Source organism: Dreissena polymorpha, chromosome 2 (assembly GCF_020536995.1).
Source record: "Dreissena polymorpha isolate Duluth1 chromosome 2, UMN_Dpol_1.0, whole genome shotgun sequence".
NCBI classification, from domain to species: domain Eukaryota; kingdom Metazoa; phylum Mollusca; class Bivalvia; order Myida; family Dreissenidae; genus Dreissena; species Dreissena polymorpha.
In genome coordinates, this window is record NC_068356.1 from 46,816,551 (window position 1) to 46,831,598 (window position 15,048).

General features: G+C 33.8%; 1 protein-coding gene across 1 annotated transcript in view; it reads left to right on the plus strand.

Annotated features, from left to right (window-relative positions):
- The window catches only part of LOC127866929 (V-type proton ATPase subunit C 1-A-like), a 30,577-nt gene extending 19,478 nt beyond the window's left edge, over positions 1-11,099 (plus strand). Inside the window, exons 8-13 of the mRNA XM_052407793.1 lie at positions 928-996; positions 1,220-1,312; positions 2,676-2,769; positions 7,666-7,763; positions 8,186-8,312; positions 9,379-11,099. Of these exons, the coding sequence (XP_052263753.1) occupies positions 928-996; positions 1,220-1,312; positions 2,676-2,769; positions 7,666-7,763; positions 8,186-8,312; positions 9,379-9,489 (592 nt within the window). The 3' untranslated portion in view covers positions 9,490-11,099. The remainder of the gene's footprint in view (positions 1-927; positions 997-1,219; positions 1,313-2,675; positions 2,770-7,665; positions 7,764-8,185; positions 8,313-9,378) is intronic.
- The last annotated feature ends 3,949 nt before the right edge of the window (positions 11,100-15,048 follow it).

The window sequence follows — 15,048 nt, forward strand, 5'->3', positions numbered from 1 at the left end:
GGCTTTTTATATAAAAGCTTGTTACTAAAAATTCCATTTGACTTTTGCCCTCTGAATACTAACTTGCCATAATTAGTCTTAGTTTTCATTCACTGACAAAAAATGTATTTTGAGTTGTGTCCAAAAATTGAGGTACACAAAAAATAAGCCAAAAATTTACTGACAATGGAACATAATACGCATTGTTATACAATACATTTTTGTACATGATGGTTATCATTTGATATACATTGTACTGTAGTATAGACTTTATATTATTAAACTAAAACAAAGTGTGGAAATAATGATTTTGTTAATTGTATTTTAATTGCTATGTTCAATATCTTCAAATATGGCGCAATATCTTCAAATATGGCGCAATATATTTACAACCTATTTATAACACACATCTTTTGAACCAGACAGAATTGAAAAATGTCATTCAATAAGAAAAAAATAAGAAAAAAAACTTTTTGGAAAGAAATGGGAATATCATCATTGGTAATACGTGACATACCAAAAATAATACAAAACAAACATTTTAAACTGATTATTGACCTACTGCAATCGTTTCAAACACATACTCTTTAAGCTATCGGGTTTTTTATTAAATGGTAACTGGTTAACATATCAACTTACCCAAATAATGCATAACGGTCCGCTCACTTCTGGAATTTGTCTTTGTAAGCGACAATCTAGATGTCCAAAAACAAACAAGAGTTGAGAACGATAAGTATTTTTGCTTTTTAGTGTCCAAAAGCTTTATTACAGAAAATGTCTCAGATGTTTTACTGCCTGTGCATGTGCATTGGTAGCAGGTCTTATTCGTATGTTTGTTTTTGTTCTTGAATTCACCATAAGTAAATGATGTGTTGCAAGCACTATATTTTTGCAGGTCTTTTCTCCATGATAAGTAAATGATGTCTTGCAAGCCCTATATTTTTGCAGGTCTTTTCTCCATGATTGGAAGGGCAAGTACGAAAGCCTGACTGACATGATTGTACCACGCTCCTCAAAGTAAGACCTGCTTACAAAAGTTATCTGTATGCTTAATCTCAAGAGTAGGAATATCAAAATATAATCAACTTCATGCAGTTACTGGTATGGAAAAGTGTTTTTATGTTTTTTTATGCATTATATCTTTTAGTGTTTTTAGAAACAGTGATTGTGTAATAAATTTTGTGTTACATACATACATACATTAAAAACTAATTAATATAAATTTTATTTGTTCTTTCAGTACTATTTATGAAGATGAGGAGAACTGCCTGTGCACTGTCACAATGTTTAGAAGAGTGGAGGACGAATTCAGACAGAAATGTCGTGAAAACAAGTATGTAGAATGGCCTCATTTAAAAGCCTATAAACACTCAAAATCAACAAATTTTACAAACAATGCACAATATTTCGAAAAATAGAGTTAACACATGAAACTTTTATGTTCCTTATAGCAAAAGACAAAATTTCTAAGCAAGATGTGATCTGGTAACATAGATTAAATGTGATATGAAAATGCTCATTTTTATTTTTTATCCGACTACGCTCTACCAAAATTTACTATTGAAAGTAATTGGCTTCGGGCAGCTTTGGAAGCATTCATGAAAACGTTAGTCTGCGGATGTTGCCGGAAGCCAGTCTCGCATTCGCTTGTAAATGTTCAGATATCCTGGCAGGAAATGTACATGGAATATGTTGTCACACAAAAATAAAAACCAAACATTTTGTATCTTGTTAAATCTATGTTACCTTACCTCATCTAGCATTGGAATGTTGGCTATTGATATTAGGAACAGTGAATTATTATGGATATACTTCAGTTACGATATATTTTGCAAATTATTTGTGAATTTTAGTATTAATGTTTGGGGAGTTTGTTTATAGAATAATAGCATGGTTTTTGTTTCTCCTCCCCTTGTTCCTCTGTTTTTCATGATATACAGAAGAATGTTGCAAATCTGTTGATATGATCAAATCAGTTTTCAATTAGAAATGCATACTTCCTGTGTATGGCTGATCTCTAATTAAAATTGCCTTTATATTTAATGGGAAACCTTAATTCACAAATAAAAATATTACTTGCGCTGAAATACTGATAATAACTGATTACATATATTATGGAAATAAATGCAATTTCGTTCCAAGTGTCTGAATGTAATACACAGAATACAGAGAAAAATGGTCTGGCAGTATATAAATAATCCTTTTGGTTGAAGGTATATTTTGGGCGTTATGTTATTTTTCATCTTCATTTTCTTTGCTTTGTGAATAAACTGACAGATTATTTGATCAGTTTTTTAAAACATTTTTTATAACTTTAAGAGAAGCCAATTAAGTGAACACATTGGGCTTCATATAAGATTGACCGGTTTTACTAATTGACTATTTCTAAGGTTTGACTAAACTTCTGTGATGTTTAAACACTTCAGTGTATGCTACTTGGTTTTAAGATTTGCTTGAAACAAACACTTGACCTATTTAAATCTCCTTAAATGTCCTGCCTTGTTCTGTGTTCCCTTATCTTACATTTTCTAGTTTTAACGTACGGGTAGTATTGAAAATGAATTGGATTAAATATGAGATGAAATTAAATTACCCAATATACTATTTGTATAAACTCTTGTATCCAAACATGACAAATGAATGCTTGTAGATTTAATCAATAAAACCAAGCAATGAAAGTCAAGGAATTGTTGCAGGTTTGTAGTTCGAGACTTCACATACAATGCTGATGAACTGGAGGCTGGCAAGAATGAAATAAAAAAGCTAGATGCCGATAAGAAGAAACAGTTTGTGAGTTTTACTAGTTTGTATAATGTTTAGGGAAATTATTCCTATGACCAATTGTGTTGTGTTGATTTATTTAACATTTTATTAATTACTTGAGCAAAAAGGGCTTATGTTGTCAACAACTTGCTTTAAAAGACATTTCTTATTAAACAGTTTGGCAAATTTCGATGGAACTCACCAGGATTTATCTTCGGATAATCCTCTAATAATCTTCTGACCCGCTGCATTAAAAGTTTTATCAGGGCTTAAAAAAGAAAGAAAACTTATAAACCTAATTTTCTGAAACTACATGGTTCAGCAGTAAAAAATTTAGTGGTCCTTTTCTATGTTTGTTCTAAAGAAGTATACCTTGGGGCAGGGATCATATTTTCCCACATCAATCGGTCTTGTTTTAAAATGGGGGGGGGGAGTATTCGAAAAAATACATCCGAAATCCATACATGCCAGAATTGTTCAGGTCCAAATCGGGACATACAATAAAAAATTGTCGGGAAATTTGACCAAAAAGCAGGACACCTAAAACGATCAATCAGTCCACCTTTACTTTAGTAAGTATATTACTTACAAAAACTCTAATTTTCTGCCCAATTTTGACGATACGTGCTTCGTGAACACAGCGTTCATTATTCTCTGGAAGTAAACACACTCCCATAAACTGAATTATAGGGTTTCCCTGTATGCCTCGATTTGACATCCAATCGGTACAGGGATATCCCCTTGAACATATGTAAATCGTGTGACGCGATGTGATCACATGGAGCACTTTTTTTATTCAACCAATCGTCAATTAATTCTAAATTTAGATTGAGATGCAATATGTTACAAATTATTTTCTGACAATCAGTCGGAAACGAAAGTTAATTTATGTGAAACATCAATGCGTATTGGTCAGCATCCAATTTGTTTTATGTACAAAATCGGTGTTTTGACAGGTTCTATAACCTTAGGTGGTATAAAACACATGATAATAGTGTCATTGGTGTTTATTTCTGTATGATACATCTTTCGTGGTGTGAATGCCTGATAAAATCAGTAATTGCCGATAAATCGCTGATAAGGTGTCAAAAACAACACTGGTGCACTCGAGTAGCAGAAGCGGGTTGTTAATTGGGGGGCAATAAAGGGATTAAGCGATGGTAAGTTTAAGCCAGACAGAGCTTGAATAGGGAATTTTATTGGGAACTTGTAGACTTTACATAATTTTTTACGAATGTCAGGACAGAATCGGACCGACTGTTTAGGATTTTTAATTGGTCTTTCATGACCCCGATTGGTCTACGACCGACAAAACCGAAAAAAATATGATCCCTGCCTTGGGGATTAAAAGTGGCCAAGCCCTGTTGCTCAAATGATTTACATAGCCTTTCATTGCAAAATAGCATTAACAAACGTCGTCTATCAATCTACGAAATCTTAAGAGTAATAATTTGCTTTTTATGTTGTAATTTTTTTTTGTTCCTCTAGCTTTTTTTAAGATCATGCCCCTGAGGTCAAAATTGGCCCGGCCCTTGGTTTCTTGTTTCCTTTGTATGTATTTAGTAAAACCTGCTTAAATTTAACTAAATGCCTGTGAGGTTAACATTTGGCCCTGTCCTTTAAGTAACTTGATTCCCTTATAACAATATAGTAGAAAAATGACAATGTGGTCAAAATGTATCTTAACCTTCTGTTAAACTGTCTTTCTAAGTGTACAATGTGAAAAAAACAACCTGCTTTGATCTTTTTAGACTCGCACTTTGTTTACGGACAAGCGATTTAGGGTGATGATAGACCTGTTGTTTATAATTTATCAGCTAGTCATTATAATGGCTTTAAAATATATAACAAGATCATCTTCAATTATTAGATATAGTTTTTTAGCTCGGCTGTTTTCGGAGAAAACCTGAGGTATTGTCATAGCCAGCTCACCATCCAGATATAGTTTTTTAGCTCGGCAGTTTTCGGAGAAGACCCGAGGTATTGTCATAGCCAGCTCGCCATCCAGATATAGTTTTTTAGCTCGGCTGTTTTCGGAGAAGACCCGAGGTATTGTCATAGCCAGCTCGCCATCCAGATATAGTTTATTGAGCTCGGCTGTTTTCGGAGAAGACCCGAGGTATTGTCATAGCCAGCTCGCCATCCAGATATAGTTTTTGAGCTCTGCTGTTTTCGGAGAAGACCCGAGGTATTGTCATAGCCAGCTCGCCATCAAGATATAGTTTTTGAGCTCGGCTGTTTTCGGAGAAGACCCGAGGTATTGTCATAGCCAGCTCGCCATCCAGATATAGTTTTTGAGCTCAGTTGTTTTCGGAGAAAACCCAAGGTATTGTCCTAGCCAGCTCACCATACAGTGTCTGCCATCAGCGTCGTGCTAAAACCTTAACTTTGGCTCTAAAATCAAAGTGCTTCCAACTACAACTTTGAAACTTCATATGCAGCTGCACCTTGATGAGTTTTACACACCATTCCCATTTTTGGGTCACTAGGTCAAAGGTCAAGGTCACTATAAGCTTTCATTTATTCGAAACTGCACCTGCAGCCGAGCGTTGGCACCTTCTATGCGGTGCTCTTGTTCAACCCTCAGTGTCTACAGATGTTGGGAATAATGCAGTGAGACATGTTTGGGAAAACGTCAATAATTCTTTCTACAAAACTTTAATGCTTGCGAGATGATGTTATTGAACACTTTCAACACTTCCACATCACCTTACCTCATTTTGAATTTGACATGGACCTAATTTTGGACTTTATGGTTAACCCAAATTTTGTACATCAATAGACAATCCCAGAAATTAATAATTCCCTGATGACCGCCCTGAATGTTTGCACACACTGCCATTACAGTACTGACGAACAAAAGAGGGAAAGGAAAAGGTTTTATCAAATATATTTGAAAATTTAAATAGTTTTTTTTATCGATTTGATCATAAAATTGTAGTTCGTTTTTTAATGTGATTAATAGAAATAAGGTTCATCTGCATCCTTTTAAGAGTAATACAACTCGGCATGAATTAAGACTTGATTGTCACTTTGCATGTTATTTGAAGGTGATGCTTTATATCTGATCTGAATAACAGTATCTACACATGGGCAGACATGTGGTGTCATGGGCATACCCATAAATGCTTTTAATCCACATTGCCTTTCATGCAGCGAATTAGTTATTGCCTCTATGGCAGATGTTTTATTAAAAAATCAGTTTTGTAAATATTGAGAAAACAATCAAGATTTATTTCAGGCTATGGACTGTGATATTACCTGTAAATCGTTATTTAAATGATAGTTTCAAATAGAGTTATAAGCAAAAGCTGATATGTACTTTTAAAAAACAAAAAGACTGGTATTTCACACAGTTTTGCTTATAAATAGTTCTGATACTTGTTCATTTAAAATCGCAAAATTCATTTCTGGCTAGAGTGTTTTTTTTATTAGCTTGAGGGCGATAAATAAAAAACACATAAAATTGACTACATACTTGTAATTAAAACAGTTTGCCTGAAATCTTACAGAGATTCGCTAATAAATAATTCCAGACCAGTTTTAGTTAAAATCAAAAACTTTATTTCGTCTGTAGATTTTCATATAATATTTAATATGACAATTAAAAACGAAATAGAACATGTTTAGACACACCCAGATATGTTCCATTCAATAAAACAAGTATTGAAACTTACAATATTTCTTACTGAGTATATCCAGATATATATAAGTATGGCATTTATAAAGGTTTTAAAAAGGCAGGTATCTCCTATTCAATATAATTGTCTACTATGGCCTTAAATCCTTCAAAGCTACGCAATTAATATCTCTGGCACTTTTTACGCTTAAAACTCAAAATTTGCTAAAGACTATAGATATTGATAATATAACCTTTATAATTATCATAGAATAATAACATTCCATAAAGAAATTTATGGCAAGTGCATTGCTGAAAGGTGTGCTTAAAAAAGCTAACTCAGCCTTAGACATTATTTGTTGTCACTGAATATTCTTGTGAGGCACATATTTTATTAATCTATTGTGTATATTTCTTTTTTATGCCCCTGAAGGAGGGCATATAGTGATTGGACTGTCTGTCCGTCTGTCTCTCCGTCTGTCCGTCACACTTTGCGTTTAGGTTTTAAAAAATGCTCATAACTTCAATGTTGCTTCAGATAGCAATTTCATATTTGGCATGCATGTGTATATGGATGAGGCCTTTCCATACGCACACAAATTTTGACCCCTGTGACCTTGACCTTGAACTTAGGGTCCGCATTTTGGTTTCGAAAAAAGCTCATAACTTCTATCAAGCGTTTATAGGGGGCATAAGTCATCCTATGGTGACAGCTCTTGTTTTAACTTGTATTGCTGTGTTTCATGTTTCACTTGTGTTCAATCCACTGTGTGAATTCATTAAATGCTTTTTATTTGATAGAAGCGGATGTACACTATGATAACGCTTTAATCTGCCAATTCTAAAGTACTGTAAGAGCTGTGGGTCATGTAATAACCAATATCATGCAGGTTTATTTATTGATCATAGGATCATAGGATTGTCTGTACTGCGGGCTGGAAGCTTTAATACTTTTATGGATGTTCTTCGCAACACTCCCACATCACCTAACCTCATTTTAAAAATGAAATGGATCTACTTTTGAGTTCTATCAAATGAGTCAATAAATCACTGCTTCCTTTGGTTAGTTTGGGGGCACGGCATCATGAGAATTTCATTGCAGTATATTGTTTTTTCCATGTTTTGAACAACACAAAATCGTATAACTGGTTGAAGTATGAAGTTTTATTACTTAGTTTTCAGTTTTGCATATGCAATCCAATTTCTCTGATACTTAGTGTTTCACTTATTGTATAGAGAGTGCTGGTGTTACATCTGCAAATATTTTGTCTGTAGGTGATTTGTTTACGCCACACCTGTTTCAGGGTCCACTTGTCAAATGGCTGAAGGTGAACTTCGGAGAATGCTTCACTGCTTGGGTCCATACGAAAGCTCTCCGAGTGTTTGTGGAAAGTGTTCTAAGGTATGTGGGAAAGAGTCAAATGGCGAATAAAACATATCAGCCATGCTCCGTGAAAAAGGAGTTTAATGCATGTGCGTTTATTGCCATCCCAGATTAGCCTGTGCAGTCTGCACAGACTAATCAGGGATGACTCTTTCCGCTATGGTATTTTGTCATTTAAAGATCTCTTCTAGCAAAAATCTTGTTTACTCAGAATGGGTCGTCCCTGATTAGCCTGTGCAGACACTTTACGCACATGCATTAAACCCCTTTTTCACAGAGCACGGCCCATATTGAAACAGATTTCAGTTTTAACCCAAATATTATGTATAACTGTTTTTGATATAATATTGGTTTTACTGTATTCGTAAGTACAGCATTTATAATGTTATATCACTCGTGGGAATAATTTCTTCCAATAATTAATGCATGTTTGATTACAGATATGGTCTACCAGTGAATTTCCAAGCAATGCTGCTGTTGCCGCAAAAGAAGAATCATAGACGACTACGAGAGGAACTGAACAGACTGTATGAGCACCTTGACAACACTGCCATGGCAGGCATGGATGTGAGTTACATGTTGACTTAACTTAAATATTTCCTTGGACAATAATGTAATAAAACATTTGCCAAGTCATGCTAAAGTGGATCTTATGCCATGTGCTGCCTGCGTATCTCGAGACAGGACTGTTACATTGTGCAGTCTGGTCAGAAGCTACGCTGTCGGCTGCTTAGTCATGCAGGTTAGCTCCAGACTAGATTATGCAAATGTGAAGGCTGGTCTTGAGCTACGCTGTCGGCACATGCCTTAAGATCCAATTTTGCATGATACGGCTAATATTTTATTGTATTATTTTCCTTGAAATGGCTAACGATCCATTTCGGCATGATGCTGGTCATGTTTAAATTGAATTGTTGATTATATTTACGCTTTTCTTCTTTATATGCTTATCCCATTTAATGTTTAGGTTTGGGTAATCTGAAGTGATAAATTGTGTTTTAGCGTGGATTAACAAGTATTGTATATATAAATGAAAACAGTTCAGTGTGTGAATTAATTGTTTTCAAATATATTTAAATAATTAAACTGGTAAACATGAAAAGTCTGATAAATTTAGGTACACTATTGCAAAAGAATATAGTCCATATTAAGAAAAGCAATGGAATGGTAGGTGGTTACCATACCTTACAGGTGGGTTTCCTGCAGGTACTCTGGCTTCCCCCATCATCAACCACATCATCAACCACATCGTAATTGAATATAATTTTCAGTAAAAAAACTAAATAGCTGGAAATTTTAGCTATAACTCAAAATTCATCCCAACTTTCTTGAGTCTAGTAAGAAAATTAGATAGGATTGATGGGACACAATCTTGGTCTTAACATAATGCAGCCTCTGGCCAGGAAGGACCTCATTAACTTGGAAATATACACATTCAAGCTGTTATTCTTGTTTCTTTACTTGTAAGCAAAACTTGTTTACATATGTAACTTTAAGTTAACGGCTTACACATTTACCAGTGCAAGGTTGAAAGACATTCACTCACTTTATAGGCAGACATTATTCTTCATTATTTTTTGATAATGTTTGTTTTTGTGTAATGCATCTCAATTAAAAATGTATTTGCTTTCAGGCTGGTAATGTTGAAATCCCCGGACTAATGGGAATGGGAGTAGACTACTATCCATACGTGTTCTATAAAATAGACCTAGAGCTGGTGGACTCAACAGCAATGCGGCGTTGAAAAACATGACATTAGGACTGAATATGTATCTATTAGGTGTCAATGCATTTTCATGGTGGTACAGTTGTATACATTGTGTACTTTTCCACATTTTTGTATTGTTATTCAGAAATAAATAAATATAACATCACTTTTGAGAAATGACAATATAAGCTTAAATAATTACATACTGCAGATTTTCTAGTACAAGGAAAAGACATTTTTGGTACATATCTGTGAATATAGCAAACACTTAAGGAAAAAATCCCATAGTTTTAATTGGATGTCAACAGATTTACTGCATGGACGTCCATTTTAAATTGTTACTTATGAACATTTAATTCAGTTAATATGACTACATTAATTATTTAAACAAGAGGCGTTTGTACATAACAAACCATTTTATATTGCTGTTATAGTGTTTGGCATTATATTTTACCAGCTTAGGCATGTATTTATTACTGTAAATAAATATAAAATGCTGTAATAACATATTTTACATCAGCATTTTCAAGTTTTTAGTATAATATAAACACATATGCCCCCAGAGGAAGCATTGTCAATATATAAGTTTGATATGTTTATATAGACAGGAGTTTTTAAGAAGGAAATTAAGTTAATTACATTTCAAATTTATCTGTTGAATACAGAGATTCAATTGTGTTTATAATTCTGGATTTTTAGACATTTCAAAGCAGTTTACAATCAGTTGTTCTATTATAGCCTTTATTTTTCTTTTGATAAATTTGCTGTGACTGGTCACTTTATAATACATTTTTTTAACAGTATTGAATTGGATAAATATTACTATAGCAATTCTTACCAGTATAAAGTTTATGTCTTCTCTTGATTTCTTTGATACATAAATAGTTTAATAGAACGTCCGCTAATACTTTGTATAATCTAGTCAAACAGACCGATGTATTGGGTCAGTTATTTGCGGGGAGAGGATTGATTCCAAAGGCGAATTTTACATTTGAAATAAAATATGTCCAAAAGGGACATATCTAGTTTAAGCTACATGCAGTTCATGCTTGGTGATACAAAACACTTCGCAACATAATTAACTGAAACAATATTTAAGCATTCCAAATTTTCTTCATTTATTCTACATAAATATGTGTTGTAGATAGTGTTAGACTTATTGTTAATAAATACTTTTTGAAATGTTTAACCTTGTTAACTTTGTAATCAAGATTGTTTCTGTGATGAATATTCATGCTTTTTGTGAAGTTATTATTTAGAATGCAATTTTTAATTGTTCAGATATCCCTGAGTATAGTTTTAAATATGTACAGAATAGAAACCATGAAAATATAAGCGTTTTTAAGTGTTTTCTGGATATGTGCACACATGTTCTACCAAAATATACTTTGGTTGGATCTTTAACTCTTGCGCTGATTTCATCATCAACAGCGCCAAACAACTAGAAAAGGTCTGCTAGTTGTGTTTGTTTTCATGTGTGGAGCATGACTCCCTTAGTTTAAAAGTGACTCAAAATACAACAACATGTATTGATGAACAGAATATTCAGAGAAAGGGAAAAATAAAAGGAACATTACCATTGTTTGCATTTTTTAGTTTGAACAGAATATTCAGAGAAAGGGAAAAATAAAAGGAACATTACCATTGTTTGCATTTTTTAGTTCTATTTGTTTAATTTTCTTGTGACTTGCAGAATGTTATTAGTATTGACAGGATTTAGAATATAACTGCATGGTATTAAATATGTGTCCTGCTCTTGGTAACGCAGGTTACTGCAAGTGCATACAGTTCAGTATCTTCTTTGGGACAACCTTTTACACCAAAACAGAATTTAAGTTTGGAAGAGATTTCCTTTTAAGTGTAGGCTCAAATATGCCTGTGCAGACTGTAAAACCACTTTAAAACTCAAGAAGGCAGATCTTTTACTGTCTCATCATAACATTCCCTAAAAACATTAAATTACTGTGGGTTAAATGATATAGGTTTAAAAAACACATTGTTTGGATGGCAATTTCCGTTATAACTCTTAAGTCAATATGAAATCTAATGAACAGTAAATGTTTCAAACAGTTGAGTATCTTAGGGTCTCTGGCGAGCTTCTCATGACAAAACAATGAGAGCCTTTGGCCCTCTTGTTATGCGCACAGCATATATAAGTATTTAAGGATTTGATGATAAAATCATATTATTGCTTGCAGACATGCAGCATAAAAAGACCATACATTTTCATCACTTTTTATAGAGTTGCCCTTTCTTATTATTCTTATGTTAAGCACCCATACATACGAAAAGACTATCATTATTCTTGTCTTGAGCGATAGTATAAAAGCGATTACTCAATATTTAATTCAATTATGACATTCCTTTCTGAAGAGGTCTACATAATGTGTCCATACACTTCTTATGGAGTACTCTTCAGTAACAATTCAAAAGCTTTTTTGCAGTCAGAAATTTCGGATAGAATACAATATTGATTTGTAAGTCAAGATAAAAAATGGCAGCTTGAAAGTGTTGGAGCATATTAAGTGTTACTGTGCAGTAGAATAATGTGAATGTCATTGAAGAAAATCCATAATGTAAATCAATGTAAATGATTTGCATTTCAGATTGGATAATTGGATACTTTGATACTTAATGCATACTGGACTATACTTAAGATAAACAAATATATGTGTTAGTTCTGACTAAATGTTGTATTTGTGAAAACCTTCCTGATCACCCGGTATTGCCTTTTGTGCAAGAAACCAAAGGAATTAAGAATAAGAATACAAATGTATTAAGATGTGATGTATAATAAACAAGAGGGCCATGATGGCCCTGAATCGCTCACCTGACTCATTAAGATCAGATGAAAACTATGACCTCTATTGTCTACACAATGTTTTTCTATGATTTGACCTAGTGACCTAGTTCCTGACTCTAGATGACCCAAATACAATCCCAATCCAGATTTCATCAAGATAAACATTCTGAACACAGTTCATAAATATTGGATGAAAACTGTGACCTCTATTGTCAACACAAGGTTTTTCTATTTATTTGACCTAGATTTTTACCCCAGATGACCCAAATACAATCCCACCCAGATTTCATCAAGAATTCTGACCAAATTTCATAAAGGTTGGATGAAAACTGTGATCTCTAATGTCTACACAAGGTTTTTCTATTATTTGACCTAGTGACTTAGTTTTAGACCCCAGATGACCCAAATAAAATCCCAACCCAGATTTCATCAAGATAAACATTCTGACCAAATTTCATAAAGATTGGATGAAAACTGTGACCTCTATTGTCTACAGAAGGTTGTTCTATTATTTGACCTAGTGACCTTGTTTTTGACCCCAGATGACCCAAATACAATCCCAAACCGGATTTCATCAAGATAAACATTTTGACCAAATTTCATCAAGATTGGATGCAAACTGTGACCTCAACTGTCTACACAAACAAATTGTTGACGGACGGACGCACGGACACATGCAGGCACGCACAACGGACGCCGGAAATCACACGATCACATAAATTCACCGTGTCACTTCATGACAGGTGACCTAAAAATATGTGTCGGAGATAAACATGAACAGTTGTGGTTAAAATCCCATAGAAACAAGGGCTGTTTGTAAAACATGCATGCCCCCCTATATGGGCTATAAGTTGTAGTAGCAGCCATTGTGTGAATACGTTTTTTGTCACTGTGAATGGTGGTGGTGGTGTAGTAGTAGTAGTAGTAGTAGTAGTAGTAGTAGTTGTAGTAGTAGTAGTAGTAGTAGTAGTAGTAGTAGTAGAAGTAGTAGTAGTAGTAGTAGTAGTAGTAGAAGTAGTAGTAGTAGTAGTGGTAAAAGTAGTAGTAGTAGTGGCAGTAGTAGTAGAAGTAGTAATAGTAGAAGTGGTGGTGGTGGTGGTGGTGGTGGTGGTGGTACTAGTAGTAGTAGTACTAGTAGTAGTAGTAGAAGTAGTAGTAGTAGTAGTAGTAGTAGAAGTAGTAGTAGTAGTAGTAGTAGTAGTAGTAGTAGTAGAATAGTAGTAGTATTAGTAGTAGAAGTAGTAGTAGTAGTAGTAGTAGTAGTAGTAGTAGTAGTAGTAGTAGTAGTAGCAGTAGCAGTAGCAGAAGCAGTAGCAGCATTACAAGACCAATACTTAAGAATGATCAAATGGGAAAAGGTAACCTAGCACTGGCAGTAAATATGGGGCTCATTTACAGGTCAGATTTGGAATCTCTGCTGTAAAATGAGATTTTGAATGAATTAAAGGGAGGCAAATCTGTAATAAAAAGAACATGCATAAACTGTAGTTGTTTCCCTTGTTTGAACCATGCTAAATCCTTACAAGTTTGAAAAGAATTGGATGAAAAATTTAGACTTTATTGCATAAACACCATTTTCTCAATTCAAGGGGAGGTAATTCTGTACTTCATGGACCAATAATGCTCATTTTTTGTAGGGTTCGTGTCCTCATTGAGATAAAGACACTGTGCAAATTTGGAAAGGATCGGACAAAAAATGTGGAAGATTTTTGAAAGTTTTCACAAAATAGGCAAAAACGTATAAACATGCAAAGTTCAACGAGCTCCTGCGGCCATGTTTTTTGACGAATCAAATTTCTTTGAACAACTTTTTCAGGGGAGCCCTCAAAGGTCATCCCTGTGAAATTTTTTGAAAATCTGATGAGCGGTTTCTGACAAGAAGATTTTTTAAGGTTTTTACCATATATGGTCGTGGCGGCCATCTTGGTTATGTGATCAAATTTTTTTTAACAATTCTTTTGTCCCATGACCTAGGGATGCTCCACATGAAATTTAGTTGAAATTGGCTCAATGGTTTAGTAGAAGAAGATGTTTACAAATTGTTTACAGACAGACAGACGGATGGACGGACGCCGGACACTGAGTGATCACAATAGCTCACCCCGAGCTATCGCTCAGGTGAGCTAAAAAGACATTAGAAGCTGTTTGTCATTTTTTTTACTCAAAACATTTCACAACTTCGGCACCAAACATCAATTAGACATATTGCTATAAGACTGAACAGAAACAGTAAAAAAGTATGATGTTGAGGTATTTGTATCACAATTTAAAATATCCTTCCAAATTATTTTACGAAACATACATGCTCAAAATCAACGAATATTTCCCAAAAGATTTAATAAAATAAAGATAATACATATAAAAATCAGTGTTCCTTATAGCAACAGCCACAATTATAATGCAAGATGTAGTATGGTAACATAGAAATAACAAGATACAAAATGCTCGTTTTTTTGTTGTTGCACAATATATTCCATTTTAATTTCATGCAAATATAACTATTCTTACGACACAGGTACATGAACATGAGGTAAATATATTGTCCAACAAAAAAGATCATTTTGTATCTTGTTAAATTTATGTTACCAGACCACATCTAGCGTTGAAATTTTGTCTATTGCTATAAGAAACATTGATACTTAATGTGTTAACTTTATTTTTAGAAATAGTGTACAAAGTATTCATCAATTTTGAGTGTTTTTAGCTCGCAACTTAATACAGTTTGAAACTTAAGTTCAGCTTTTTCTTTGTAAAAATGTGAACATTCAACAATATCTTTCTCATTTAAATGA